We start from the raw sequence: 27,892 nt of genomic DNA, 5'->3' as shown, positions 1-27,892 counted from the left end.
CCGCCCCCTGGGAATTGAGAGTGGGCAGCGGCACCTGCTGTCTCGGGGCAAAGGTCACAACAGGTGCCGTCGCACAGCATGCTGGGAAAGCGCCCTGGACCTTTTCGGGGGGCCAGGGGGCACTTTCGGCCCCGAGACCTCCACGGCCTCACCCCCACCCCGCCGGCTGGGTCTCTTCTCGCTCCTCTCTCCTTTTCTCTCACAACTCTCGCAAAACAACTCAGAGTTCTCTCGTGTTAAATTAAGCTGAGAAACAGATGCGGGTGGCCAGCGACCTATCCTGCTGGTGAGGAAACTGGCAGAAAGGAACAAGCCCCCCTTCCTGCCTCGCCTATCAGGTTTAGATGTTAGGAAGCTGGCATGTGCCCCCCACCCCCCGAGGGCCAGGCATTTGGATCAGCGGTTACACCCACGTCCCCACACGCGAGAGCCTGGCTGGAGTCCACCTGGGGGCAGCAGGTGACGGCTCAGATACCCTGCCTTCCACGTGGGACACCCAGACGGACGTCCTGGCTCCTGGCGTCGGCCTGGCCCAGACAAAAGGGGGTTCAGGCTGGGCCTGAGTTGCTTTCCTACTGTTGGGGAAGCAGGAAGTGAACCCCTGTGGTACCACGGCCCCAGGTCAGCACCAGAGACGCCGGCCAGAGGAGGGATCTCAGCTCGGACCCAAGGCCTTGGTGGCCCCAGTCACACAGGGACCGCCGCTGGGTGTTTTCTCATCAGCTGGTAAACAGCACTGCTCCAGGCCACCGCCGAAGCCCCCAGCCCGGCTGCCTGGCCCTCGTCCCCCCCCAGCCCAGCTGCCTGGCCCTCGTCCCGGAGCCCTGCACCTCCCTTGACCCGCGAGGCGGGCCTGCCCCATCCCAGGGGACCATGGCCCAGGCCGAAGCCACGACACTTTGTGAGGCCGTCCAGGACCATGCCTGGGGCCGGCCACCGTTTGCTCGGCCTGCTGCTCCCAGGGTGGCGCCGTCGCAGACAGGCTGCCGCCCCCCGGGAGCCGTGACCGGGCCTGCCCACTGGCGTCCCTGTGCTGTCCGCGTGCCCCACTCCAGCCCTCCTTGAATGACACCCAGGCTGTGCCGGTCCCAGGTCGGCAGGCGCAGCAGGGTGTGGTCTCGGGGATCCCATCCAAGTCCCCGACCACACTTCTGCCTTCCCTCCGTGGTCGTCACCCCACGGGAAAACCCTACTGTGCGGGGGCGGGGCGCTGCTTCACGGGTCTGAGTGATTCAGGTCCCGAGACTCGGACACCGATGGGAGACCAGGCCTCAGAGGGGCCCAGAGCTCCCGCTGGTGTTGGGTGGGGAACTCACACCCCGCCCGCCACGCCGGGATCCGGGCGTCACCTGTACACAAGCCTCGTTTATTTATTTATTTATTTTTTTTGACAGGCAGAGTGGAGAGTGAGAGAGTGAGAGAGTGAGAGAGAGAGAGAGAAAGAGAAAGGTGTTCCTTTTGCTGTTGGTTCACCCTCCAATGGCCGGCACACCGCGCTGATCCGATGGCAGGAGCCAGGAGCCAGGTGCTTCTCCTGGTCTCCCATGGGGTGCAGGGCCCAAGCACCTGGGCCATCCTCCACTGCACTCCCTGGCCACAGCAGAGGGCTGGCCTGGAAGAGGGGCAACCGGGACAGAATCCGGCGCCCCGACCGGGACTAGAACCCGGTGTGCCGGCGCCGCAAGGCAGAGGATTAGCCTAGTGAGCCGCGGCGCCGGCCACAAGCCTCATTTTAAAAATGATTTGTTTGAAAGGCAGAGTTACAGAGAGAGCAGGAGACAGCGAGGGATCGTCCATCCGCGGGTTCACTCCCAGGTGGCCAGGCCAGGCCAGAGCCAGGAGCACAGCTCCCCCGAGCGCCCCCCAGGACCGGGCACCCGGGCCGGGCCAGGCCAGAGCCAGGAGCGCAGGTGCCCCGAGCGCCCCCCAGGACTGGGCACCGGGGCCGGGCCAGGCCAGAGCCAGGAGCGCAGGTGCCCCGAGCGCCCCCCAGGACCGGGCACCGGGGCCGGGCCACGCCTCGGAGACCCACGCTGGGTGCTCGGACCGACCCCCTCCCAGGGGGCCACGACGGCGGAGGGAGCGGCTGTCCGAGTCCCGCGCGCCCTGTGCCTCGGGCCGGCCGCGGACGCAGGGAATCCAAGTCCTGGCGGGAACCGTCGGGGTCTGCGTTTCCCGGCAGCTTCCGACGCCGCTCCCCGGAGCAGGGCCCGGGACCTGCACCTGCACGGCGGCCCCAGGGAAACAAGCAGCGGGCCCTCGGCGAGGCCTGCACACACACGCGCCGGGCCGGCAACCTGCCCGCGGGCAGCCGTCGCCAGCCGAGCGCCCGGCCGCGGCTCCCAGCATGCCGCGCGCCGCCCCGTCCCGGAAGACTCGCGTTCCCAGAAGGCCCCGCGGGGGGGCGGGGCGCCCCGTCGTGCCCCGCGCGGCGCGCTCGGAGCTCCGGATTTGAATCTCGGGACCCGTCCGCGGCGGCGGCGGCGGCGATGGACGCCCGGTCGTTGCCCCGGGCTTGGCAGCTCTATCTCAAGGACCACCGCGTCTCGACGTTCAAGAACTGGCCCTTCCTGGAGGGCTGCGCCTGCACCCCGGAGCGGGTGAGCTCGCCGGGAGCCCGCCCGGTCCTCTGAGGCCCTCGCTGTCTGCGCGCTGGCCCCGGCTGGGCGCCCGGACCCCCGCCGACCCCTCTCGAGAGGCCGCCGGCCCGGGGCTCTGGGCCGCCTTGAGCGCACGCGGCCGGCGGCCCTGCCCAGGCGCGCGCGGACCCTCCGCGGGCTCTGCGGGCCCCCCGGGGCTGGGGGCGGCCGGCCCCGCACTGTCCCTGGGCTCCCGGCCCCGGCCCCGCTCTCGAGCTGCGCCGCCCTTCCTTGCAGATGGCCGAGGCCGGCTTCATCCACTGCCCCTCTGAGAACGAGCCCGACCTGGCCCAGTGTTTCTTCTGCTTCAAGGAGCTCGAGGGCTGGGAGCCGGACGACGAGCCCCTGTGAGTAGCCGCCCTGCGGGCCGGGGGCTCGGTGGGGAGGCCTCGGCCCGAGTTCCCAGGGCGCCCGCAGCCTGGTTTCGGGCAGGACCCGGTCCGGCCCGGCCCCGGAAGGGCTCCTTGCGCGCTGGGTGCCTTTCCTGGTGGGATTCTGTTTGTTTCTTAGTAACTGTTGCGGTTTCGTCCACGTGCTGCGCTGTCAGCGCCCCGGCCGCTCCAGTTCGCGGCCGCCCCAGGGCGCTCCTGGCTCTGCCTGGCCCAGCGCTGGCCGTCTGGGGAGTGACCAGCAGGCGGAGGACCAGCCGACCTGGCTCCCGCTTTGCTCTGCCTTTCAAATAAGTAAATTATAGGGGCGACGCTGTGGTGCAGCAGGGAAAACAGTGCTGGCACCGCCCGTGGCGCGGGTTCGGGCCCCTGCTGAGCCGGCTCCCTGCTGTGGCCTGGGGAAGCAGCGGAACATGGCCCAGGGGCTCGGGCCCTGCACCTGCGTGGGAGACCTGGATGGAGCTCCTGGCTGCCGGCTCCTGCCTGGCCGCTGTGGCCAACTGGGGAGTGAACCAGCCGATGGAAGACCTCTCCTCTCTCTGCCTCTCCTTCTCTGAAACTCTGGATTTTCAAATAAATTCTTTTCTAGGATTTTATTTTATTTATTTGAAAGAGTTACAGAGAGAGCTAGAGCCAGAGCCAGAGAGAGAGGTCTTCCATCCGCTGGTTCACTCCCCAATTGGCCGCAACAGCTGGAGCTGAGCCGATCCGAAGCCAGGAGCCAGGAGCTTCTTCCAGGTCTCCCACGTGGGTGCAGGGGCCCAAGCACCTGGGCATCTTCCACTGCCCTCCCAGGCCACATTAGAGAGCTGGTTTGCAAGTGGAGCAGCCGGGACTCGAACCCGGCGCCCATGTGGGATGCCAGCACATCCCGTCAGCAGGAGACTGTAGCGGGGTTCCCGGGGTGCCGTGAGCAGAAGTCGGGGCGCACTGGTGCAGGATCCGGGCACCCCAGGTGGCGCCTCGGCTGCACCCTGCGCGGTGGGCGGTGGGCGGGGCGGCGTGGGTCCCGCGTCTGCTGACGTGCGCTTGGCTTCCAGGGAGGAGCACAGGAAGCACTCGCCCGCGTGCGCGTTCCTGTCTGTCAAGAAGCAGCTGGAAGAACTGACGCTCAGCGAGTTTCTGAAGCTGGACAAAGAGCGAGCCAAGAACAAGATCGTACGTAGCCACGAGGAGGGACGTCTGGAGCGTCGGGCCTCCCTCGTCCGGAAGTCTGAGACGCCCCCCACGGCCCCACGCATGGACGGTGCCACCCCTGGCCCCTTGCTGGGCTGAGGGCACACGCAGACACAGTGTCCTGCAGTGTCACCTTCAGCCTGGGTGTGGAAGTCATACAGGACTCGGGGCGTGTCCCCAGGATGGCTCACTATGTACAAACAGGTCTCCCAAACCTGAATGCAGGGGGAGGGAGGGAGGGAGGGAGAGAGAGAGAGAGAGAGAGAGAGAGTCTTCCATCCTCTGTTCACTCCCTAGACGGCTGCAATGGCCGGAGCTGTGCCGATCAGGAGCCAGGAGCTTCTTCCCTGTCTCTCCCATGTGGGTGCAGGGTCCCAAGGACTTGGGCCATCTTCTACTGCTTTCCCAGGCCACAGCAGAGAGCTGGATGGGAAGTGGAGCAGCTGGGACTCAAAACAGCACCCGGATGGGATGCTGGCCCTGCAGGCGGCGGCTTTACCCTCTACGCCACAGCGCCAGGCCCCATCCCAACCATGTTGAATAAGGGTTTCCCGATCTGTACTAAACTACCCAGTCCCTTAGGAACACTAGAGGGACCCTGTTTTCCCCAGGAAGCGTTTAAAGTTCTTTTCTATTGATTATTTTCATTTCACTTGAAAGGCAGAGGCGAAGATTTGCTGCCTGGTGGCTCAGACCTCCATCCGGGGCTCCCGTGTGGGTGCAGGGGCGCCCTGCTGCCTGTAGGGGTCATATTACCAGGGGCCGGAATCAGAAACAGAACGTAACCCCGGCACTCTGATACGGGGTGTGAGATCTTAGCTGGTGCCCCGAGTCCTTCCCTCCAGCACCTGAGGAAGCTTTCTTATTGTTTGAAAAGCAGAGTGACAGGGAGATGGCAGGAGAGAGAGACAGAGAGTGCTGTTCATTCCTGAGTGACCGCCCCGCCTGGGCTGGGCCGAGCCAGGGCCAGGAGCCAGGAGCTCATCCAGGTCTCCCGGGTGGGTGGCAGGGACCCACACGGGAACCATCGCCTGCTGCGTCAGAGGCAGGGAGTGGAGCAGCACGGCTCAGGTTGGCGCTCCGATAGGGGTTAAGGTCGGCTGAACCCACGGCAACACAGCACCCACCCAAGGAAGCATTTTGAAGACCCCCTCGCGTGCGTGTGCGTGTGTGTGTGCGTGTGTGTGGGAGACAGAGGACAGAGAAGCATCTGCCCCGTCCACAGCGGTGTTCCTGTGAGTGATGTTGGGATCGTGCAGTCAGACAGCTGTGTCCCCTTAGCGCGTGTTCTGGGGTCCTTGGTTGTGGGGGACAGTGACAGTTAGGATTGTCTGCCTTCAGGGCCGCGCCGTATGCTCGCATGTGAGAGGGCAAGGACCCGGGGCATAGGGCGTGTGAGAGGGCGGGACCTGGAGCCCAGGGCATGTGAGAGGGCGGGACCTGGAGACCAGGGTGTATGAGAGGGCGGGGCCTGGAGCCCAGGGCGTGTCAGGGAGGAGGAGACAGGTGACCGCCCTGCAGGTGAGTGGTTTTTTTTTTAAGCTTATTTATTTGAAAGGCAGAGTTACATAGAGAAAAAGAGATCTTCATCTGTTGGCTCACTAGGGGCTGGGCCAGGCCTAAGCCAGGAACCAGGGCTCGGCTTCATCTGAGTCTCCCACGTGGGCGCAGGGTCCTTGCATTCAGGCCGTCGTCTGCTGTCCCAGGCACATTAGCAAGGAGCGGGATTGGAAGTGGAGCGGCCGGGGCTGGGCCCGGTGTGTGTATGGGATGCGGTGCTGCAGGTGGTGGCTTGGTCTGCCCCGCCACAGCGCTGACCCCAGAGGTAAGCTTTGTCCGGCCGCACAGGCCGCCGGGAGGGCAGAAGGTGACCCAGCCGTGAGTCCGCAGAGGCGGCTCCCAGGCAGCCTGGATGTGCAGAATTAAGGGCCAGAGATGAGGGCTCCCAGTGAAAGACGAACTTCACAAAACAAGGGATAACTGTCGTGTGGGCATGGACTTCATTTGAAGTTCAAGCCGAACGGGCATCCCCGCCTTATTTGCTAATTCCGGCAGCCCAGGATAAACATTGGCGGGTTTAGTATCGTGCAGACAGCACTGGGGGCGTCGGGGTGGCCTAGCCCCGTCCGCCAGGCACTGTGCGAGCTCCGGCTGACCCTGGCTCCCTTTCCGGGCGGCCCAGCCCTCGTGGTGGCCGAGGTCCTTTTCAGAGACCGGCGTGAAGGGATCCTGTCACGGCAGCATCCGAGTGCCGAGGGCCAGGGCTTTCTCGGGAAGGGAGGAACCCGTGGCCAGTAACGCGCCTTCACGGAGGTCTGGATGGCGGGCTGGGAGAGCCGTCCAGGTCAGGGGCTGCCAGGCCGACTCTGTCAGGTGCCCACACGGTCTCTGATTGAAAAGTATGAAAACCATTCCTGGCCCAGGGGCTGTACTTGGTGGACTGGCCCGCACCCTGGCTGGCTTAGGCCCCAGGAGCGGCCGTGGGGAATGGGCCCGGGCAGGGGCGGGCGTGGTGTGGAAGGCGGGCGGTGGAGCCTTTGCAGGACCGGTGAGCTTGCAGCCGAGGGAGGGGCCGGCGCCCGACAGCCCGCTTCCGAAATGCCCGCTCTTGGGCACCCTAGGACCGTGCAGCCGGGCTGTGGGGAGAGACGTGGGAAGGCCAGGGAGCCAGCTTTCAGGCGCTCTGTCCACCCAGCAGAGCCCCGCACTTCCCAATCAGCGTCGGGGGCCAGAACCAGACTGGAGGAGGCGTAGACACCCAGCCGGGGCGAAGGGGGCAGATTTGAAGAAACGCTTGGCTTCCATGTTGTAACTTCTGAACTGGAAGATCAGTGCAGATTCTCAGGACAAGGAGGGAAGCCCAGAGTGCTCGTCTGCTGGACCCCGATGCCTGCGGTGCCCGAGCTGAACGGGGCCAGAGCCCACTTGGGAACTCGAGCCAGGGCTTCCGCATGGCTGTCAGGAACCAAGTACTTGGGCTGGATCCCGGGCGGTCCAGTGTGGGACGTGGGCCTCCCGCACGGCGGCCCACCCGCCGTACCACACACCCATGCCTGAATGTAGGTGTCCGAGAGGACCAGGTGCCAAGGTGTTTGTTGTTGAACCCTCCACAGCAGTGTTGGCGTGAGCCGGGCACCACTGTGTGGAGCTTATTTATTTGAAAAGCAGAGTTATAAGGAGAGACAGATCAATGTTCCATCTGCTGGTTTGCTCTCCACAAGGTTGCAACAGCCAGGGCTGGGCCAGGCTGAAGTCAGGAGCCAGGAGCCTCCTCTGGGTCTTGCCTGTGGGTGCAGGGGCCCAAGGATTGGGCCATCTTCCACTGCTCTCCCAGGCCAGAGCAGAGAGCTGGATCGGAAGTGGAGCAGCCGGGACTTGACCTGGCGCCCGTAGGCACTGCAGGCGGTGGCTTCACCGGCCACGGCCACGGCGCCGGCCCCTTTCTCTGCTGCTTATTCAGCTGCTGCATCAACACCTCTGGCCTTTGAAACCACAAAATGAATGAGAACCAACCTGGCTTAGTCAGTGCGGGGTTAACAAGATATGAGAGTGAGAAACTCAGTTCCTGGTGAGAAGGAAGTGTGGTTCTGGAAAGAACGCAGTCGGAGCCCGGGGGCGGGCACGTCCGTGAGTTCATTTGGCTGTCAGGAGGGGCTTCTTCGCCTCTGCCTTTATTGGAAAATGTATTAAATGAAACTTTTGGGAGCTGCTGGGAGGCGAGCTTCATGACGGGTGACTCGAAGCAGACTGGGAAGGCGGGATCTCCAGCGAGGCCGCTCGCCCGAAGCAGCCGGCCAGCGCTTTGCTTTGAAAGATCTATTTTTATATCTGAAAGGCAGAGGACGGCGGCTGAGGGAGGGAGATCGTCCTGCTGATTCACTCCCGAGGTGGCTGCAGCAGCCAGGACTGGGCCAGGCAAAGCCAGCAGCCAGGAGCGCCAGCCGGGCTCGCACGGCTGGCAGGGCCCCAGGACTGGTTTCCCAGGCGCGTTAGCAGGAAGCTGACAGCCAGGGACTCGCACCTGTGCTCCCGTGGGGGACCGCGGCATTGCAGGCTTGGCGTGACCTGCTGTAGTGTTGCCAGGCCCTGCCAGAGCCCATCGCCCGGCTTGGGGGTGTCTGCAGGAGGACGTGGTCAGCCACGGGCGGGTGTGCAGGAGAGCGGCCGGTGCTGTGGCGCAGTGGGTTAAAGCCCCAGCCTGCAGTGCCGCATCCCCTCCCTATGGGCGCTGGTTTGAGACCCAGCTGCTGCACTTCTGATCCAGCTCTCTGCGGTGGCCTGGGAAAGCAGTGGAAGATGCCCAAGTCCTTGGGCCCCTGCACCCGCGTGGGAGACCTGGAGGAGGCTCCTGGCTTCAGATTGGCGCAGCTCTGGCCGTTGGCGGCCATCTGGGGAGTGAACCAGTGGGTGGAAGATCTCTGTCTCTCCTTTCTCTGTAACTCTGCCTTTCAAATAACATAAATAAATCTTTATTTAAAAAGAAAGAAGATGCAGGAGAATGTGTGTTGGGGGACAACTACGCCAGGCCCTTGTCTGATACAAGGACGAGATGCAGGCAGCGGGGGGGGGGGGGGGGGGGGGGCGGGGGGGGGCGGAGAGGCAGGCTCAGGCCTCTCCAATGGGATCCTGGACCAAGGTGGAGTCTGGGAGGAGCCCAGGTGCAGTCTGGGAGCTCAGGTGCAGGCCTCTCCTGTGTGGTCCTAGGCCCAGGTGCAGTCTGGGAGGAGCCCACTGCCTTTTCCAGGTGGGTGAAGTTTGAGGCGGCCTTGTCCTTGCCCTTTCTGGAAGTCTCGGAAGTCATGGCATCAGGTCCGTGATGGGAGTGGGGTGTCAGCCATGGTGATTTTATTACAGTGACCTTACAATTAGCTAAAGGTCGCTGTGGGGCTGTGACAGGCAGCTGTACGGGATATTTTTAGCCAAGGCAGATGCAGGCTGGGAAGGGGCGGGCGGGCGGTGGGCTTGGGCAGCACAGTCGGGGCTGCCGGGAGCTGCCGGGGACCTCGGCTCCCGCGCTGGCCGCCCCCCTGCCGACGTCCCTGGGCCAGGAAGGCCAGCCCACACCGGTTTCCTGCAGCTGTAGCTCCTCTGTGGCCCCCGAACCTGGGTGCCTTGTGGCCAGCTCTCCTGGAGCGGCCTGCACACGGCTGGGGAGCCGACTGACCGCCCACGCCCACGCCCTGCGTTCCTGCTGTTCCCACCCTGTCGAGCAGCGCTGCGATGGACTGGAGGCAGTTGTTTGAGAGGAAAGAAGTCCAGTAGGACTTATTCGTGGTCATCTGGGGCTGTGGCGCTGTCCTGTAGAGGGCACTGTTGCCAGTGTTTCCTCTTGTCGGTTATTTAAATGTTTAAGAATTATGATATGACAGAATTTAAGGTGCATAAACTATATATATTGAAAATAAACCCGGTCGGGGCGCCGGATTTTGTCCTGGTTGCTCCTCTTCCAGGCCAGCTCTCTGCTGTGGCCCGGGAGTGCAGTGGAGGATGGCCCAAGTGCTTGGGCCCTGCACCCCATGGGAGACCAGGAGGGAGCACCTGGCTCCTGCCTTCGGATTGGTGCAGCGCCGGCCGTAGTGGCCATTCGGGGGGTGAACCAACAGAAGGAAGACCTTTCTCTCTCTCTCTCTCTCACTTTCTAACTCTGCCTGTCAAAAAAAAGAGAGAGAAATTTTTTGAAACAGCCTTTGGGGCTGGTGTTGTGGCACAGTGGGTAAAGCTGCCGCCTGTAACATTGGCATCCCATATGGTAGTCAGAGTCCCAGTTGCTCCACTTCTGGATGTGGCCTGGGAAAAGGAGCAGAAGATGCCCAAGTCCTTGGGCTCCTGCACCCACGAGGGAGACCTGGAAGACGCTCCTGGCTTCAGTCCGGCCCAGCCCCGGCCGTTGCAGCCTTTTGGGGAGTGAACCAAGGGGTGGAAGATGTCTCTGTGCCTTCCCCGCCCCTGTAATTGTGTCTTTCAGATAAATAACAATTTTTAAAAAGATTTATTTATTTATTTGAAAGTCAGAGTTACACACAGAAGGAGAGGCAGAGAGAGAGAGAGAGGTCTTCCATCCGCTGGTTCACTCCCCAGATGGCCGCAATGGCCAGAGCTGCACTGATCCAAAGCCAGGAGCTTCTTCCGGTCTCCCCCGTGGGTGCAGGGGCCCAAGCACCTGAGCCATCTTCCACTGCTTTCCCAGGCCACAGCAGAGCTGGATTAAAGTCTTTAAAATAAAAAGTGAGCCTCTCTGGGTTTTCATATCAGAAAACAACGAATGCAGTAGTGGTCTTCCGTTTGTTTTTTAATGTGGGAGACCTGGACGAAGCACCTGGCTCCTGGCTTCAGACTGAAGAAGAGAGTGAGATGGATGAGGGTTGGGCGGGGAGGCGGTCCCTGGTTTGCTAGTGACCGCCCTTTGCCCCTGTGGAGAGAACGTGGGGAGGAGGTCGGGGCGTGGGCACTTACTGGCCGGGGGCGGGATGTGGCCGTGAGCCCCACCCGAGTGGTCCTGACCCGAGCCGGCCTGGGGGCGGGCGTGCGACCCGCCAGTTCTGTGTCGGCCGGGTCCCAGCTGCGGCAGACACTGGCAGTGGGTGAGGGAGCGGGAGCTTTGTCTGCCAAATCAGTAACAAATTCTGTTAAAAATGGAAAGACTGGAAGCGAGACTCAGACCGGAAGCGAAAGCAGGTTTCCATTTGAGGTGGAAGCCGGTTCTGACGAGGTCTAACTGGACGAGAGGACGTCTCGGACTTGGCCTGCAGGGGGTGCGCGCTGGGCAGACTGGCGGGAACGCGCCCGGCCTCGCTGCCCGCGGCTGTGGGGGGGGACGTGGGCACACCCAGGGAGGCAGCACTGATAGAAGATTCTCTGTAACTCTGCTTTTCTAACGCATTGTTTCTTAAAGTAGTTGAGGCGCAGACCAGCAGCGGGAAGCTCTTTCTGCTCCCTTTCAAATGGATTAAGGAAAACAATTCCAGGGAAACTTGAGTCAGTGCTAGCCCGCCTGCGGGGGCGGGGGGGGGGGGGTGTCTCCCAGCAGTGCCCGCCCCACCCTCTGCCGGGACTCAGCCGTCTGCTTATTCCAGGCCAAGGAGACCAGCAGTAAGCAGAAGGAGTTCGAGGAGACCGCGAAGAAGGTGCGCTCCGCCATCGAGCAGCTGGCCGCGCTGCAGTGAGGCCGGCCCGGCCCCGCGGGGTCAGCTTTCCCGGAAGTGGCGCCCGGGCCCTGTGCCGCGGCTGGTGCCGCCCACGCAGTGACTGCCGCTCTTCCTTCGCCGGTGTGAGCCCCGGGGCCGGGGCCAGGGACGAGGAGAGGGGAGGAGGGCCAGGGCCTGGGGCGGGGCCCGGGGGGGGGGGAGCCGCGGTGCCGCCCACCCTGCAGTGCTCCCAGTGAGCGTCCCTGCCCGTAACTCCCTTCTCACGCGGGCACTGAATAAACTCATCGAAAAAACGGCCTGGAAAACCCTCGTGGAAAAGGTTTTGTTTGTGTCGCGGTTTCTACGATCACAAGCCCAGCGTCTTGGCACAGGGCTGGGGGCCCGCGGCTGGGGCGGGGGGCTCGCAGGGGTCTCTCCGTCTCCCCGGCTGCTCCGCCACCTGCTTGGTTTGTGTTTGCCTTTTTGGTAGATTCATGATTCTGGGTGACGACGAGGGGGACGGGGGCAAAGAGTCCCCAGTCTTGCACAGGGTGGGTTTCTCTGAATTATCTCACAGCACAGCAGGGCTGCACCTACACACGCGCGTGAGGCCGTTCTGACCGCTGCAGGCGGCCTCGGGAGCCGAACCTTGCCTGTGGGTCGCCACGCCAGGAGCCAGCCGGGGGGCAGGCACGCTGCTCCCGGGAGCAGCAGGGGCCCCGGGCCATCCGGGGTGGCCGTCCTGATTCGCCGCGCGGCCTTGTGGGCAGAGGGCGCCGTGGTACCTCCGAGCCGGCCAGAGTGCGTCCCTTCACACGCAGCTGCCCGCCCTGCGCGGTGTCTTGGGGGCGGGCATCCGGCCCCAGGCTCCCCGCCGTGGCTGCTGGAGTGGCCGTGAGGGGCAGCGCAGCTCGGTGGGCCGAGGCGTGGGTGCTGCACTGCCTCCGGGCCCAGTGTTCTTGGTGTCTGAGCCAGTCCAGAACTCAGCTCTGCAGAGAAGCTGAGAAAAACTGCGTGCACGCTGGGAAACAACGCAGATCACGCCTCTGTCAGTCCGTGCCCCCGGCCGGGCTGAGCAAAGCCGGCCCGCGGTCTGCCCGTCTCGGCACACGTGGTCCTCGGCCGGGGGCCGTCTCCTGCAGGCCGGAGTTAGCCCCAGCCCCAGCCCCAGCGCCTCAAAGCCTCGCAGGCGGGCTTGCTGAGTGAGCGCGTGTCTGCGGGCAGCTGCCTCCCCTTGCACGTCCTCAGCCAGCGCTGGCTGTCGGGCTGGGGGTGGGGGGTCCTACAGGCCCGGCCAGCATCTCCGCCGTGTGCTCACAGGACGGCTGTGGTGACGGCACCTGCGTTGTTCGGCGCAGGAACACAGCATAAAGGCGAGTTCCGGGCTCCTGGCTCGGGGCCGGCCCAGCCCTGGCTGCTGCAGGGTGTGGGGAGTGAACCAGCGATGTAGTCACCCTGTCCCTGCCACTCTGCTCTGGCCGAATTCCTTTTGAAATACTGCTTCAATAGCTTTGCTAGGGTTGCTTTTACTTCTTCTTCTTCTTCTTCTTCTTTTTTTTTTTTTTTGACAGGCAGAGTTAGAGACAGAGAGAAAGGTCTTCCTTCCGTTGGTTCACCCCCCAAATGGCTGCTACGGCCGGCGCACCGCGCTGATCCGAAGGCAGGAGCCAGGTGCTTCTCCTGGTCTCCCATGGGGTGCAAGGCCCAAGCACTTGGGCCTCCTCCACTGCCCTCCCGGGCCACAGCAGAGAGCTGGCCTGGAAGAGGAGTGACTGGGACTGGAACCCGGGGTGCCAGCACCACAGATGGAGAATTAGCCAAGTGAGCCGCGGTGCCGGCCTGCTTTTACTTCTTGACTAAATTCCTCCAACCAATAGGGTCTTACAGAGAAGCTGTGCCCGAGAGGCCGGCCTGGCCACCTTTGGGGTGCAGCAGGTCAAGCCACTGCTGTGACGCTGGCATCCCACACGAGCGCTGGTCCTTGTCCCGGCTGCCCGACCCCGATCCAGCTCCCTGCTGTGGCCTGGGAAGGCAGTGGAAGATGGCCCAGGCCCCTGCACCCGCGTGGAGACCTGGAGGAAGCTCCTGGCTCCTGGGTTTGGATCGGCCCAGCTCTGGCTGTTGTGGTCATTTGGAGAGTGAACCAGCGGGTGGAAGACCTCTCTCTCTCTCTCTCTCAGTGTCACTTTGCCTTTCAAATATTTTTGTGAAGAAGAAAAGTTGACAGGAAACAGCGAGCTCTCCCAGACGAGGGCCCTGGGTGGCCTGGAAGGCAGGGAGCTGCCTCCTAGAAGGGCACCGGGGGCTGCGGCCCGGCCTTGTCCGCCCTGAACCCCAGCACACAACCACTGTCCAGGCCGGGTGCAGCTGCGCGCCCATCCCCCAATCAGTCACTGTCGGGGCGCAGGGAGCTGGCATCCTGGGGGCTGCTCTCCCCGCCCCCTCCCCAGCACCTGGAGAAACTCCTCTACAGCACAGCCTTGCCCGGGCCCACTTGGGCCCTGCGCCCACCCACTCCTCCTCGGGACTGCAGACCCGGAGCCCAGGGCCAGCCTGCGGCCAGCGGGCACCCCCCTCACCCCGCCTCACCTGCGGCCCGGGGTGGGGGGTGGGATTCGTCCTTCCTTCCCGCCCGGAGCGGCTTGGAGACCCCATCAGTTTCCCAGCGAACCTGAGGGTATACGCTGCCCCGTTCCCCCGACCCTCAACCCCCTCCTCGCTCCCGCCCCGGGGCGGGGCCCTTCCTCGCTGCTCTCCGTGCACCCCCCACGGCACCCCTCCCCCACCCGGAGCCCCGCCCCCGTCCTCAGGCTCCGCCCCCAACTCCCGCCGGGTCCTTGAAGCCAGCTCTCTCCGCCCCGCGCGCGCAGCCTCGGCCCGCGCGGATCCTCGGGGCTCCCGCTGCCCGCCGCCTGCGCCCCGCGACCCCTCGGCCGCATGGCCCCGCCGGGCGCGCTGCTCCTGGCCGCCGGCCTGGGTGCGCTGCTCGGCTTCGCGCTGCTGGCCGCGGCGCTGGCCAGCGACCACTGGTACGTCCTGGAGGTGGCGGACGGCGGCGAGCGGCTCTCGTCGCACTCGGGGCTGTGGCGCGTCTGCGAAGGTAACGGCTGCCGCCCCAGGACCCCCGCACGGCCCCGGGACTCGCTCGGGGCCGGGCTGCCGAGGGGCTGGGGGCGCCGGCCCCGCGTGGCTCCCCGGGGCCCTCCGGAGCCCGGCCGTGCCGAGTGGGGGCCCTGTCCCTGCTCCCCCCAGGCCTGGACCCAAAGGGAGACGAGGGCGCTGGACGCCCGCCCCGGGGGGAGCGGGGGCGGCTGTGAGCGCTGGGTCCTGGGGTTCATGTATGGTGCACATACATGGAACACACTACACACATACGCACAGCATATATGTACCACACATGCACACACACCGTATATACCATACATGGAACACACGTAGTGCACACACACACACTGTATATACACACACAGCATATACACATCAGACACACACATATATACCATGTACACCATACATACTACACACACATCTACCACACAGCACACACAACACACAGCACACACCTTATACAGCATACATACCCCCACAGACACACACACCACACACAGACACACCACACACAGACACACAGACACACACACACACACACACGGTGCTGCCGGCCTGGGAACCAGAGCCAGTGCCGGGGCAGAGGCTGCCAGGCCCAAGGCTGGGTGCTGGGCAGGGGCTTCCAGAGCCCCCCGGCAGCCCCCTCAGCTCCCAGCAGAGCCCAGGGAAGTGCGTGTGCGTGAGCGTGAGCAGGTGTGAACCCAGTGTGAGCAGGTGTGAACAAAGCGTGAGGTGTGAACCCAGCGTGAGCAGGTGTGAACGAAGCGTGTGTGTGACGCTGGCTTCCGGGTGCAGCAGGGGAGGCCACGCTGTTTGTCCGTCCTCCTGACAGTGCCCAAAGCTCCCGGCACCTGGCGTGTGCACACGTGTGCGCGCATTCATGTGTGTGAGAGTGACACCCAGCTGAGGGGCCCCCGCCTGGGGCGTGTCTGGGGTGGGTGCCTCCATGAACACAGAGGCAGAGGCCTGGCCCCGGGCCCTGGGCGGGGAGGGCCTGAGGGGGCTGCGGGGGCCCCCGGTGCCCTGCGCCCTCTGCTCCCCAGGACAGAGCGGCTGCACCCCCCTGATGGACCCCTTCGCCAGCGAGGGCCTGGGCGTCCCCTCCTCCGTGCAGCAGCTCCTGGGTGAGTCCTCACGTCTGTGGCGGGGGGACCCGAGCCTTCCCCCCCATCTGCCCCGTGCCCTGCTGCGGGCTCTCGACCCGACTCCCAGCCTGCCCCTCGGCTGCCCGCCCGCTCCAAGCCGGCTGGACCTCCCGCGTGCCCATAGACTCCTGGCTCCAGACTCCCAGCCTGCCCCTCGGCTGCCCACCCGCTCCAAGCCAGCCAGACCTCCTGCGTGCCCCATAGACTCCTGGCTCCAGACTCCCAGCCTGCCCCTTGGCTGCCCGCCCACTCCAAGCCGGCTGGACCTCCCACGTGCCCCATGGACTCCTGGCTCCAGACTCCCAGCCTGCCCCTCGGCTGCCCCCCAACTCCAAGCCGGCCAGACCTCCCGCATGCCCCATAGACTCCTGGCTCCAGACTCCCAGCCTGCCCCTCGGCTGCCCCCCCCCCCCCGCTCCAAGCCAGCCAGACCTCCCGCGTGCCCCATAGACTCCTGGCTCCAGACTCCCAGCCTGCCCCTCGGCTGCCCGCCCGCTCCAAGCCGGCTGGACCTCCCACGTGCCCCATAGACTCCCAGCTCCCCCTTTGGACTCTTCTTGCTGCCCCAGAGAGGCCCGGGGCTGGGCATGAGGAGGGTCTGGTGGTTACCATGGAGACGGACATCCGCTGGCCCCTGGGCTGAGCTGGTGGAGCGGTTGGTGTCCAGGCAGGTTCTCCCTGGGGGGCAGGTCCCAGCCCGGCTGGCACCTGCTCCCCCCCACCCCCGCAGCGCTGCACCGGCTGTCATGGTGATGCTGCCACTGAGCCTGATCCTCGCCGTGTGTGGCTGGGTGTGCGGCCTGCTCAGCTCCCTGGCCCGGAGCCTCCCCCTGCTGCTCCTCACCGGCTGCTACTTCTTGCTGGGAAGTGAGTCTGGGGTCCCTGGGGGGCTTCGCTCTGGGCTGCAGGTCCTGGGAGTGGGGTGCTGGCCCTCCTGCTCCTCTCGGGGTTGGCACCGGACCTGCGCCCTGTGGGGCCCTCTCGGGGCAGGGGCGTCTGTGGGGAGTGCCGGGGCCAAGCTTCTCAGAGCCGTGATCTCCAGGGTGACCCCCGACCTTCCCTGCTGGGGGTGGGGGGCCGGCTCCCCACCTGCTCCCTCATTTGCAGACTGCCCTGCAGGGAGGGGGTGGGCGGGCAGGGCTCCGGCTCAGCACGAGGAGGGTGGCGGAGTCCTGCGCACCCCGGCTGCACCTGTGCTGGCTGGTTCCACTGCTGTGTTGGTGCAGCAGCTGGCCTGCACCCGGCGCTGGGCCCAGTACCGCACAGGCGCCCCCTGGTGGCACTCGGAGGCCCGGAGAGGCCTGAGGATCTGCCCGGGTCAGGGAGGACCTTGCCCCGGGGCCCGCATCATCCAGGGCCCCCGGCTGCCCGAGGCTGGCAGCCAGCAGAGGTGGACAGGTAGCTTGCGGGGTCACCCCTTGGTCATCTGGGGCCAGGCCCGAGACGCTCTGGCTGCTCCCTCCCTCCTTGCCGGGGATGCTGGGTTCCTGGGGAGACCTTGCCCGCAGGGAGGAGCCGGGCGTGGGGAGGCAGCCACGGGAGACTATCGCTCCCCCTCTTCGTGGAGGAACGACACAGGACCCTGCGCTGTTCTTTCGTCTGCTCGGCCCTCCCCGGGTTTGCTGCTGGTTCTTCCCGGGTTGGCTACTATCCCTTCCACCTCCGTGGAAGGGCAGTTCCCCCTGGCCACATTCCCCACTTCCGCAGGGGAGCGGCACACCGCCGGCCGGCTCTCTCGGGGGCTGCACAGGTGTTCCTTCAGCTAGATGTTCCCCTTAGATGTTCCTGGTGCATGCCGTCTCTCTCCTCCTTTATAGTCCTCTTCCACCAATCCCAACTCGGCTGCCCACACGCCGAGCACGCTGCCCTCCTCCAATCAGTAGCAAGTCCTACAGTTTATTGGTTGAACTGGAGGCAGCTGTTTACTTCTCTCCCAGCGCCATACTGTGGGAGAGCAGATGCACAGAATAAGTCTTAATTCCAGTAACTCAGTCTAGTCCGGTTTGCTCCCCACAGAGACCAACGCCCAAGTCCAGGTGTCCGGAGAGTGAAGCCACGAGCAATCCAAGTGTCAGACGTGACCCCGGGCCCTAAAACCCAGCTCCAAGGCCCCTGGGAAGCCTCCTCGGGGGACGACTGGGTTGGGTCTGTAAGCGGAGGTCTCAGGGAGGGGTGATGGGGAATGATGGCGCCCGCCCTGCCCCAGCAGGTGCCTGGCCCCAGGGCTGGGGGGACAAGAGGGACAGGGGCCTGCAGTGGGCCTGGTTTGATGAACGTCCCACCAGCCGGCCTTGGGCAGGGTCCCACCAGACACCAGTCGAAGGTGGAGGGAAGCAGAGGGGCCCGGGCGCCCTTCCCTGGGGAGCCCGCCAAGGTGGGGGCCTGATGAGGTGCACCGCAGGGGCAGGGCGGGAGAGACGCCTTCAGGAGCCCGCCCGAGGTGCCTGAGCCCGGGAGAGCCCATGGGGGCCCCTGCTCTGGCAGAGCGGCCGCCTCTGCTGTCTTGGAGAGGGGGAGCCCAGGGCGGGGGTCAGGAGCTCGGCTGGCAGCCTGGCCCCCAGCTGAGCGACCTCCTCCTGGAAGCCCGGTGGGGTGGCCAGCGCCCACCAGCCCCCATCCCCGTGTCTCCATCTCTCATCCTCCCCAAGACTGGACACAGGGCTTCTGCTGCCCCTGCCCAGCCTCACAAGGGTGACAGCTGGGCAGTATGGACCCTGGGGACCCAGGGAGAGCCCGACGTGGCCCTGGGGGTAGCCTGGCTCAGCGCCCTGGCCCGCTCCTGGGAGGTGCCCCTGGCATTCCCCACAGTTGCCTCCGTGGGCAGGTGTTGTTAGCCTGCGGCCGTGGGACGGGGCGGTCCTCCGGGCTGGCCGTCCTGAGCCCCCGGCAGGAGGCGACCCTGCAGCCCCAGACCACGGGTCACCACCCTCTGTGCAAGGCCAGCCATCCTTCCTGCATTTAGAAACATTGTATTTATTGTTTTATTTACTGGCCAGGCAGAGAGAAAGAGACAGAGAGAGAACCCAGTGGCTGGGTTCACCCCCAAACGCCCACAACAGCCAGGGCTGGAAGTCAGCCCCGGCCCCCCATGTGGGTGGCGGGGCCCCAAGGACTGGGCCGGCGCCTGCTGGAAGCTGGCACCAGAAGCAGAGGCAGCAGTTGCAGCCAGGCCCCCCGGGGTGGGGTGCGGGCGTCACAGGGCGTCTTGTCTCAACCTCTGCGCCAGCGTCTGCCCTGAGACATCCTTTGAGGACAGCTCTGATCATGCGAAGACGGAGGGGCAGGGGGCGCGGGGCCGAGAGCTTAGATGTGGGGGGCTCGCAGGGGGCCGAGAGCTTAGATGTGGGGGCTCACAGGGGGCCGAGAGCTTAGACGTGGGGGCTCACAGGGGGCCAAGAGCTTAGACGTGGGGGCTCACGGGGGGCCGAGAGCTTAGATGTGGGGGGCTCGCAGGGGGCGCGGGGCTGAGAGCTTAGACAGGGTAGGGGGCCTTGCTAGGTATCCCAGAAAGGCGGGAGGGCAAGGCACTGGCTCAAGTGCCTGGCCAGAGGGTGCCATGTCGGGGGAGAGGAGCCCGTGGGCTGGGGGCACAGGCGGAGCCAAGTTGCAAGGGGGCTTCGTGGGCCACGGTCTATGGGACTTGGGAACTGGATTGAAGCCCCCTAAACCGCAGCGTTACCCACCACTGGTGTGGGTTCCCCCCCGGGGGGCGAGGTGGTGCCTGGGAGGGGGTCCCGGCAGAGCGGTGGGCAGGCCCCCCACACCACATCTGCAAGACCCCCCCCGGCCCCCTCTCTCCGCAGGTGCCCTGACCCTGGCAGGGCTCAGCACCTACGTCCACTACTCACACCTGGCGCTGGTGGAGACGGCGCGCCAGTACGGCCCACAGCACGTGCAGGCCGTGCGCATCAGCTTCGGCTGGTCCCTGGGCCTGGCCTGGGGCTCCTGCGCCTCGGAGATGCTGAGCGGCGCCCTCCTGCTGGCGGCCGCCCCGGCCGTCCACCTGAGCCGGCTGCTGGCTGCGCCCCACGCCGTGGTCATCTGAGTCCCAGGCAGAGGGTGCTGGGGGGGGCGGGGCTCGGTGTTTCCCAGGAGGCCCCATCATCCATGAGTCCTGGTGGGAAGGCCCCAGGGGTGAGGAGGAGCTGGGGGCAGGGCCAAGAGTCCAGGCCCTTGCTCACCCCCCCCACCCCAGGGTTCAACCTCCTCGCAGTGGCCAGAAAATTTCGGAAGAGGAAGGCGGTGGCCGAGGCTGCGGCGATGCCTCCTTCCCGCCGGCTGGGCAGGCGCCCTCAGCTTTCGGGGGTGTGGTCGGCGTGCTCCCCTCCCCATGGGTTGGGGGCCCAGAGCAGCGGAGTGGGCCACCTGGTGCCCCGAGGGCTGAGGACAGGGCTGAACCTGCAGGCCGGAGGGCAGCCCGGGGCCAGATGTCCCCTGTTGTCTCACAGGCGACAGGTGGACAAGGACAGGTCCTTGTCCTGCTGCAGATGCTGCCCTGCTGGCCCCTGGCCCTTGCTCTGCAGTGGCCGCCTGAACCAGCACCGCGGGGTCGGGTGGGGCCGCCAGTCGCCTGCCTCCCCTGGGGTCGGCTGGAGCTTGGTGACCAGGCCGGGTGGGGTGCCGCTGGCAGGCCGGTGCTGGTCCCGGCGGTCGCGGGTGAGGCTTGGGGAACAGGGCCGGCCGGCACCCCACCTCCCGGTCATCTTGGGCCACGAGGACTGGGGCACCCCCTCTTCCGTGTAGGTGGACAGTTGGGGTGGCTGCAGAAGCCCGAACGGCCCCTCTCGGGTGCGACCCCAAGTCTCCAGGCGTGTGCTGCGTGAAGGCGAGGCCTCTCGGCCTGGTCCTTCTGGGGTACAGACGGAAGCTCTGGGGGCAGCCGGGGCTGGCACCATGGAGGCGCGGCCCCTGAGGACACAGAGCCGGGGCCTCCCTTCCTGCTGGTGTCTCAACACCCGCCGTTCCCTGGGGCAGTGTGCCCGTTTGTCCTTGGAATAAAGCAGCTGTCTGTGTGCAGCATGAGCCTGCCGTGTGGGTGCACGGGTGGGTGTGGGCGTGGGTGAGCCCGGGGACTGCGCGGGCGGGAGCCATCGTGGACACCGACTGAGGACGTGGCCCTCGCTGGTGTCCTCAGAGGACTCCCGCACCTGCCAGCTCCCAGCCCCCAGGTGACTGATGGCCTTTGCCTCACGGCGCTGCACCGAGAGGTAACGGATACCGTGCACAGTACCGGACGTGGAGCCACGGAGGTTCCGAGCTGCGGGCTTTCCTCCTCCAGGTGGGAGAGCCGTTCTGGGGGAGCCCCGGAGATGGATCCCCCAGGGCACAGATCTGGATCCTTCTAAGGGGGGAGGGGGAGGGGAGGGTCCTCTGGCCCTCCCTCCCGCACAGCACACACACCATGCAGGATTCCACCACGTCTGTGTCTGACCTCTCCTGAGCACTGTGCCTGGGTTTCCGGAAGCTTCCTGCCCACGTGTTAGCGGACGTGAGTGGAACGGGTTCTTGTGTTCACGCAAGGAAGGATTCGGGAGTGGTGAGCCAGGCGGCAAGGTTTAGCAGGGCAGGGCGTCCATCAGAACGGATCCGAGAGCCAGCCCAGCCGCTCAGACCCGGGGAAGCCGGGTCACATGGCTGACTGAGACCACACGTGGCAGGCCAGGCGGCGTCTCAGGAGAGCTGAGCGCGCAGCACCGGGGCTTACAGGAGCGGGGTCCAGCTCGTCCTTCCCCCGCCCCGCCCTTGTCTCTCGGACAAGGGTGTGCCAGCTGTGGAACAGGTAGAATTCCTCTCGAGGGCTGGTGACCGCTGGGTGCAGGGCGGATGGGTGAAGGCGGGACTGACTGTGAAGGTGTCAGGGTGTGGGCAGGACTTTGTGGTGTGGAGCACCGGGCCGCTTCCCACGGGGGTTCTGGATGCTGCCAGGAAGCCGCAGGTGTCTTGTTCTTCGGCCAATTCCTAACTCCTCCCTAACACCGCCACTTGGGGGCTCAGCTCAACACTCTTCATGGGAGTCTCTGCTGTCGCCGTCTGCAGCCTGGCCCGACCTGGCATTCCCGATAAGGGCTTCCTGGCACACTGGTCCCACCCCACACCCCGCACCCTCACATTCCCAGTTACACAGGGTACAAGACACAAAAGAACCGGTGCTGGACACCATTGGCTGCTAAGGATCACAGGCAAATTTTGTTTTCACGTTTATCCTTAGGCGATCTAAGTCATCCGGGCTCCTCTCTTGTCCGAGGTGGATCTCAGCAGAGGCTTGCCAATTTTATTACTGTTTCCAAAGGACCAGCCTTGGGGTCCGCTTTTCAGATGAATTTCCTCCTGATTTATCTTCCCCTTTGTTAATTCTCTCTCCGGCCGTGTCTGTCTCGTTAGTAAACCTGTCCACCAGGTTTCCTGGTTTATTGTTCAGTTCTAGAATTTCCATGTGGTCATAGTTTCTGATTCTCTGGCAATTTTATCTCACCTTGTGGCTCCTTCATATTTCATTGTCAACTCTCTGACAACTGCATTGTCCTGACCACCCGAGGGTCCGTTCTGTCTGTTTTCAGTCACATCTTTTATTTATTTTTTTTAATTTTTATTTATTTTTTATTTTTTGACAGGCAGAGTGGACAGTGAGAGAGAGAGACAGAGAGAAAGGTCTTCCTCTGCCGTTGGTTCACCCTCCAATGGCCGCCATGGCTGGCGCGCTGCGACCGGCGCACCGCGCTGATCTGAAGCCAGGAGCCAGGTGCCTCTCCTGGTCTCCCATGGGGTGCAGGGCCCAAGCACTTGGGACATCCTCCACTGCACTCCCTGGCCACAGCAGAGAGCTGGCCTGGAAGAGGGGCAACCGGGACAGAATCCGGCGGCCCGACCGGGACTAGAACCCGGTGTGCCGGCGCCGCAAGGCAGAGGATTAGCCTGGTGAGCCGCGGCGCCGGCCTCACATCTTTTATTTAAAAAAAAGATTTATTTATTTGAAACATGGAGTGACAAAGTAAGAAAGAGACCTTCCACCTGCTGGTTCACTCCATAGATGCCTGCAACAGCCATGGCCAAAATCCGGGAACCCCCTCTGGGTCTCCCATGGGCGCCAGGGCCCGAGCACTTGGGCCATCAGCAGGAGCAGGTGCAGAGCAGGGCAGCCAGGACTCGAATCCGTGCCCGTACAGGATGCAGGCATCGCAGACGGGCTTAACCCACCGTGCCAGGGCGCCGGCCCCCTCAGCCACGTTTTGTCCGTCCTGGGCCTGGCTGGCTGTGACTGGGTGGGACGTCACCTGCGAGTGTGGAGGCCGAGAGGCGTGGGGACATCTCCACACCCCGCCCCGACCCCAGCCAGGATGCGGGCACCCCAGCTGCCCTGGTCTCAGCGCCCCAGCTGCCCCAGCACAAACTCCCACTTCCTCAGTGCCAGTTCCGTGTCCTGAGCGGAGACGTCGCGGTGCCACACGGCGCGCACAGCCCGCGCCGTCCAGGGGAACAGCAGCACACGCACCGCGCGGCCAGTCTGGGCCACCTCCTCGGCGCTCACCGCCTGCAGGCGCTGGCACAGCTCCGCCGGCGGCAGCCCGTCCAAGGTCACCATCACCATGTTGGTCTCCACGGCGCTGGGGTCCACGGAGCAGAAGGGCGACGCCAGCTCCTGGAGTCCTGAGCCAGGACCTGCGGTGAGTGCAGCCCGACCTGGACCCCCGCAGCCCCACCACCCTGCACGTCTCCTGGGGAAGGCGGGGGTCTGGATCCCGGCGCTGCCGAGCGCTTCCCGGTGCCAGGCAACCAGACCCGGGTCCCAGCCCGCGGCTGGGCGGCTAACCTTCAACGTCCCCGTGGCCTGCGGGGGATCTGGGCCCCCCAGAGGAGCCCCAGGCCCAAGTCAGAGGAAGCAAGGGCAGGTGAGGGGGCCGGTCCCGCACCTTTGGCGAACTGCCGGGCATTCTCGTGGTCCCTCAGCAGCACCTGCTGGGCATCAGCCAGGCCCACCAGGGCGGCTGCGGCCAGCACCCCTGCCTGCCGCATGCCCCCGCCCAGGGCTTTCCGGAGGCGCCACGCTTCTTCCATGAAGTCCGCGCGTCCCCCAACCAAGGCCCCCGCTGGTGCACCCAGGCCCTGGAGGCAGAGACGGGGAGACTCCTGCGAGCCCGGTACATCCTGTCCCGGGGGTAGGGGCGGAGCCAATGCTGAAGCCCCGCCCAGGGGAGGAGCTAGAGGGGAACCCAGGCCCAGCTGTCCCCACCCGGAGGCTACTCCAGGGGCTTCTGACCTTGGAGAAACAGAGCGACACGGAGTCACAGTGCTGCACTATGTGGGCCGGGGGCACGCGCAGAGCCACAGCCGCGTTCATCAGCCGGGCTCCGTCCAGGTGCACCCGGGCTCCGTACGTCCGGGCCAGGAGGTGCACCTGCGGGCCAGGCGCAGGCAGAGGTCAGAGCGGCCAGAGCTGAGGGAGCCCAGGGCTCCAGCCCCCAGCTCGGTGGGCAGCTCCAGCTGTCTGGGCCCCGAGCAGGCACACAGGGTTGGGGTGGGCTGCTCGGATGAGCAATGAGCGCCAAGTACCAGCTGGGTCTGGGCCCTGCAGCACTGGGACGGGCTGCTCCAGGGCCTCGCCCGTGCCCGCTCCAGGCTGCGGCAGGGGCGTCTCCGCCTGGGCGAGTCCAGGGACTGCGGGCCCTAATGGGGCACCAGTTTCCTCTGCATCTGCAGCCCGGGACCGCACGCGCTCCTCCCATGCCCTGGCCACGGAGCGGCGCCCGGGGCAGGAATCAGAGGGGACTCCGCGCCAGCACCGGGGCTCAGGGGACGCAGAGGCCGGGGCAGCCGGGGGGGGGGGGCAGTGCTGGGCCGGGCCCACCTGGCGCAGGTAGTCGAGGGGGAGGACCCGGCCCCCGGAGCTGCTGTGCGTGTTCTCCAAGCAGACGAGCTCACACACTGGGTGGTAGCGGCTCCCCAGGCCCCGGGTGAGCCCCCTCTCCAGCCCAGCCAGGTCCAGGGTGCCGTGGGGCAGGTCTGGGAGGGGCTCGGAGTGCACTCCAGCGATCTGCGAGGGGCGGGGGACAAAGGACCAGGGGCATCGCGCCCGGGAGTCCGGAGTTCTCCGCCGGCCGCTGCCCAGAGCCCAGGCACACGTCCGGCTCTCACGCTCTGTGTGACCACTAGGGGGCAGCAGGGCACCAGGCAGGAGCTCAGGCCTCTGCCCAGTGTCCCTGGGGCCAGCTGGAGCCTCTGCCTCCCCCATGTGGCAAGCAGGGGACCTGCGGGCTCTCCTCCCCTCCCCGCCCCAGCTGCCCGCGGCTCTCCCAGCCTTCGAGGACGCCCGGGGCGCCGCACGGGCGGGCCTGGTCCTACCTGAGCCACGGCGCCCTGCTCGTACACGTGGAGGTGGCTGTCCTGCCCGAGGAGGAGCTGGGAGCCCCGGCGCCGGCAGTGACCCATCACTGAGACAGACGGAGGAGGCAGGGCCCGGCCCTGAGTGCGCCAGGCTGAGCCCTGGCCCCGCGCGCCCGCAGGTCTCCGCTCCGGGGAAACAGCGCCTCTTCCCACCCTTGCGGCCACGTGCAGAACTGTCACTGGGAATCCACGGGCGGGATGGCTGGGCTGGGCCCTGCACCGCGTGCACCTGCGCCCCGTGGCCCCACCCACGGGAGAAGCTGCCTCCCGGGACACAGGCGCGCTGGGAGGCTGCCGAAGGTTCGGGAAGGGGCCCTGCGGCAGGGGGGTGGGGAGCAGACTCGCCCGCGTCTCCTGCCTGGGCGCCCCTGGCTGCAGCCCACAGCGACCGGGAGCGCTCAGGGGCGCACTCACCAGAGATGAGGTTGGCCATGGTGCACGTGGGCACGAACAGGGTCCGCTCCACCCCCAGCAGCTCCGCGGCCTCTTCCTGAAGCTCTGGGGGGGGGGGGATGGAATGGGGGCGGGGAAGCTGCCGCGCACGCAGGCACCTCCATGGACTTAGAATGACTACCGGGTCTTTATTCACAGACAGTAAACGTGAGCCAAGGGCCCACCTTAGAAGCGCTCGGAAGGCTGCGGTGCCGGCGGGACGGCCCGGCACCCAGCGGCCCCACGTCCCCAGCCACTCAGGGCCGCACCTGCTGGGGCCCCAGGGTCAAGCTGCCTCCTTAGCAAAGCACGCAGCTGCCCTGCTCCGAGAGCTTCCCTCGGGCCAGGGCCGCGGCCAAGCCCACCCTGGGTGCAGAGGGGAGCCCCTCGCCCAGGCGTGCCGGCTGCGGCCTGAGGTCTCGGTAACCACACAGCTGGGTCCAGGGGGCCTCAGTGAACTGCACACTCCCCTCCCCACCCCCACCCCCGAAACTCTCCTGCGGTTTGAACTCCCGGTCCCACCCGGGCCTCACACCTGTCGCACTTCCTTTCCCATCAAGCTCTGCAGGTGGGGCCCTGCGGTTTCTCTGCCGACTTCCTCTCCCCCTCAGAAACTAGGGCTCTGGGGAGGTGCAGGGGCACGAGGCTCCCCTGGCTCCCCTGGCTGTGACATTCGAGGCCGGTGCCACCTGGCCTCCGCCCCCGGCAGGGTCCAGCCACTGACGTACCCTGCCTGGAGGGCCAGCACCCCCACACCCTGGCCCCCAGGGCACCCTCTGCGCACTCCCGTGGGCCCTGGCGGGGGGCTGCGGCTCTCAGGGACAGTGCATGTCTGTGTGCTGTGGGTGGAATCAGCCCCCGGCACCCCTCAGCGCCCCCACAAATGGCCACCCGGTGGCCTGGCCCTGGCCCAACCCTGCCAGCAACTCAGCTCGGGGGTGTGGGTCAGTGCATCTGGAAGACACCCCGTTACTAGGGCCCCGCCTCGGGGGACCCCTTCCCTGGACCGGGTGCCACAGGGGGTGCACTTGGGTCTTAGACTCAAGCCCTGCGCTCAGACCCCGGTTCTGCCATTGGCCGGGGCCTGGACTTGAGGGCCTCCCCCAAAGGCTTCTCTGTAAGACGGGGCGACACTCGTCTCAAGGGACAGCTGGGGGACAGCGAGGGTGCACACGTCAGTCACCTGTCGCCCTGGGGACAGCGAGGGTGCACATGTCAGTCACCTGTAGCCCTGGCCCAAGGCAGGCTGGCTTCGCAGGCCCGGCGTGGGGCCCGAGAAGCCGCCTGTCCAGCCGGCTTCCGGGTGATGGGCCGCGCCGAGCCGCGTCCCCGCCCCGGCAGCACCGTGGACAGCGCTCCGGGGTCGCCTGGACGACCCCAGCCCAGGCCTGCGCGCCGGGCTCACCGCGGACAGTGGGGTCCTCGCCGTAGTCGTCGTCCCCCACGACCGCCTCAGCCATGGCGCGCCTCATGGCTGGCCCGGGCCTGGTCACCGTGTCGCTGCGCAGGTCCACCACATGCGCCGGGACCCCAGCCCAGCTCCCAGACCCCCGCGCCCGGAGGGCCCTGAGCGCCGGGGCCGCAGCCCTGGCCAGTCCGCGGAGCATGGCGGAGGCAGCGGCCGGCGCCCCACTCTGGCGGGAGCTGCTGACCCCGCTCTGACCCGGCTAGGGCAGCCCGCAGCAGCGGAGTCCGCGCGGCCGGACTTCCTGGACTCGGGTCCGGGCTGACCCGGGACAGCCGGGCGCGCCGCGCGGCACGCCGGGAGTTGTAGTTCGCGGCGCGTCACGGCGCGCGGCCCCCCGCGCGGAACGCTGGGAGTTGTAGTTCGCGCGCTTTCAGAGGCGCTGCTGCTGTGGGCGCTGCCTCACTCGCTTTCCACGTGCAAGCTCAGTCACGTGACCTCGCGACTCTCGGAGACAGTGATGTCACTATCCCCATTGTACAGGAGGGGAAACTGAGACTCCAGAAGCCAGCGAACTTGACCTAGGTCACCGGGCGGGAATTGGGGCTGGGAGCCGGCTGTCCGGCCTTCCTTGGAGCACCTGCCGCGTTCCCGCGTGGTGTGGGTGCCAGGCAGGGGGTCACAAAGGCGGGTGCCCGGGGAACCCCTCCCCCGTGCCCTGGCCTGGAGACCGGACAGTGGTGGAGGCTGCGGTCCCTGGCTGCCTGCTGGGTCACCTGGGACAAGCGACGTGACCTCTCTGGCCTCAGCCTCCTCACCCGGAGGTGGTCTCTTGTGAGACTTCCGGCCCAGTGGGTTTGGCGCTGACCCCGGTGCTGGCTGCTGGCGGGAGCTGGACAGGGCCCAGGGCAGCTGCTGTGGGCTGCGCTCAACCCTGACCACGGGGTGACCCCTCCCACGGCACCCAGCCCCACCCTGGGACTCCCCTTCCTGCAGGACGGGTGAGGCCACGGCTTCCCTTGGGGGCACTGGCCAGGCGGGGGCAGAGGCAGCCGCGGGGCCAGCTGTGCCGGGCAGCCGGACAGGCTTCCCGGAG

The 27,892-nt window shown here is 66.0% G+C and overlaps 3 protein-coding genes across 5 annotated transcripts; 2 read left to right on the top strand and 1 right to left on the bottom strand.

The window, feature by feature from the left end:
* The first annotated feature begins 2,403 nt into the window (after positions 1-2,403).
* Positions 2,404-11,654, top strand: BIRC5 (baculoviral IAP repeat containing 5). Its single transcript, XM_051839709.2, has 4 exons — positions 2,404-2,600; positions 2,877-2,986; positions 4,069-4,186; positions 11,278-11,654. The coding sequence occupies exons 1-4, from the start codon at positions 2,490-2,492 to the stop codon at positions 11,365-11,367; spliced, it is 429 nt and encodes a 142-aa protein (XP_051695669.1). The 5' UTR covers positions 2,404-2,489; the 3' UTR covers positions 11,368-11,654.
* Positions 11,655-14,214: 2,560 nt separating this feature from the next.
* Positions 14,215-21,721, top strand: TMEM235 (transmembrane protein 235). Its single transcript, XM_008253147.4, is given in 5 exon segments — positions 14,215-14,428; positions 15,480-15,560; positions 16,312-16,320; positions 16,323-16,448; positions 19,385-21,721. Coding segments are annotated over 5 exon segments (621 nt in total). The 5' UTR covers positions 14,215-14,265; the 3' UTR covers positions 19,627-21,721.
* A 424-nt stretch (positions 21,722-22,145) lies between these two features.
* LOC100337875 (uncharacterized) lies at positions 22,146-27,146 on the bottom strand. 3 transcript variants are annotated; one of them, XM_070060228.1, is made up of 7 exons: positions 26,797-27,144; positions 25,374-25,457; positions 24,918-25,006; positions 24,424-24,609; positions 23,836-23,973; positions 23,489-23,681; positions 22,146-23,237 (listed from the first exon to the last, which is right to left on the bottom strand). In XM_070060228.1, exons 1-7 carry the CDS (start codon positions 26,996-26,998, stop codon positions 22,942-22,944), a joined length of 1,188 nt encoding a protein of 395 aa, XP_069916329.1. In that variant the 5' UTR covers positions 26,999-27,144; the 3' UTR covers positions 22,146-22,941. The 3 variants fall into 3 exon arrangements, with proteins under 3 accessions (XP_069916329.1, XP_051695666.2, XP_069916330.1); XM_051839706.2 differs by having other exon boundaries at positions 22,146-23,225; positions 26,797-27,143; XM_070060229.1 differs by lacking the exon at positions 24,424-24,609 and having other exon boundaries at positions 26,797-27,146.
* Positions 27,147-27,892: the final 746 nt, after the last annotated feature.

This window comes from Oryctolagus cuniculus, chromosome 17, assembly GCF_964237555.1.
Source record: "Oryctolagus cuniculus chromosome 17, mOryCun1.1, whole genome shotgun sequence".
NCBI classification, from domain to species: Eukaryota; Metazoa; Chordata; class Mammalia; order Lagomorpha; family Leporidae; genus Oryctolagus; species Oryctolagus cuniculus.
Note: the sequence above shows the minus strand (reverse complement) of the source record. Positions and strands in the feature narration are given on the sequence as shown.

Bases quoted from the DNA above. Each gene is read 5' to 3' on its own strand.
- BIRC5 (XM_051839709.2), top strand. From the start codon at position 2,490: ATGGACGCCCGGTCGTTGCCCCGGGCTTGGCAGCTCTATCTCAAGGAC. The intron at 2,601-2,876 runs GTGAGCTCGCCG...CCTTCCTTGCAG, and splicing joins GCGCCTGCACCCCGGAGCGG to ATGGCCGAGGCCGGCTTCAT. The intron at 4,187-11,277 runs GTACGTAGCCAC...TGCTTATTCCAG, and splicing joins AGCGAGCCAAGAACAAGATC to GCCAAGGAGACCAGCAGTAA.
- LOC100337875 (XM_070060228.1), bottom strand. From the start codon at position 26,998: ATGCTCCGCGGACTGGCCAGGGCTGCGGCCCCGGCGCTCAGGGCCCTC. The intron at 25,458-26,796 runs GTGAGCCCGGCG...CCCCCCCCCCAG, and splicing joins CGAGGACCCCACTGTCCGCG to AGCTTCAGGAAGAGGCCGCG. The intron at 24,610-24,917 runs GTAGGACCAGGC...CGCCCCTCGCAG, and splicing joins AGCAGGGCGCCGTGGCTCAG to ATCGCTGGAGTGCACTCCGA.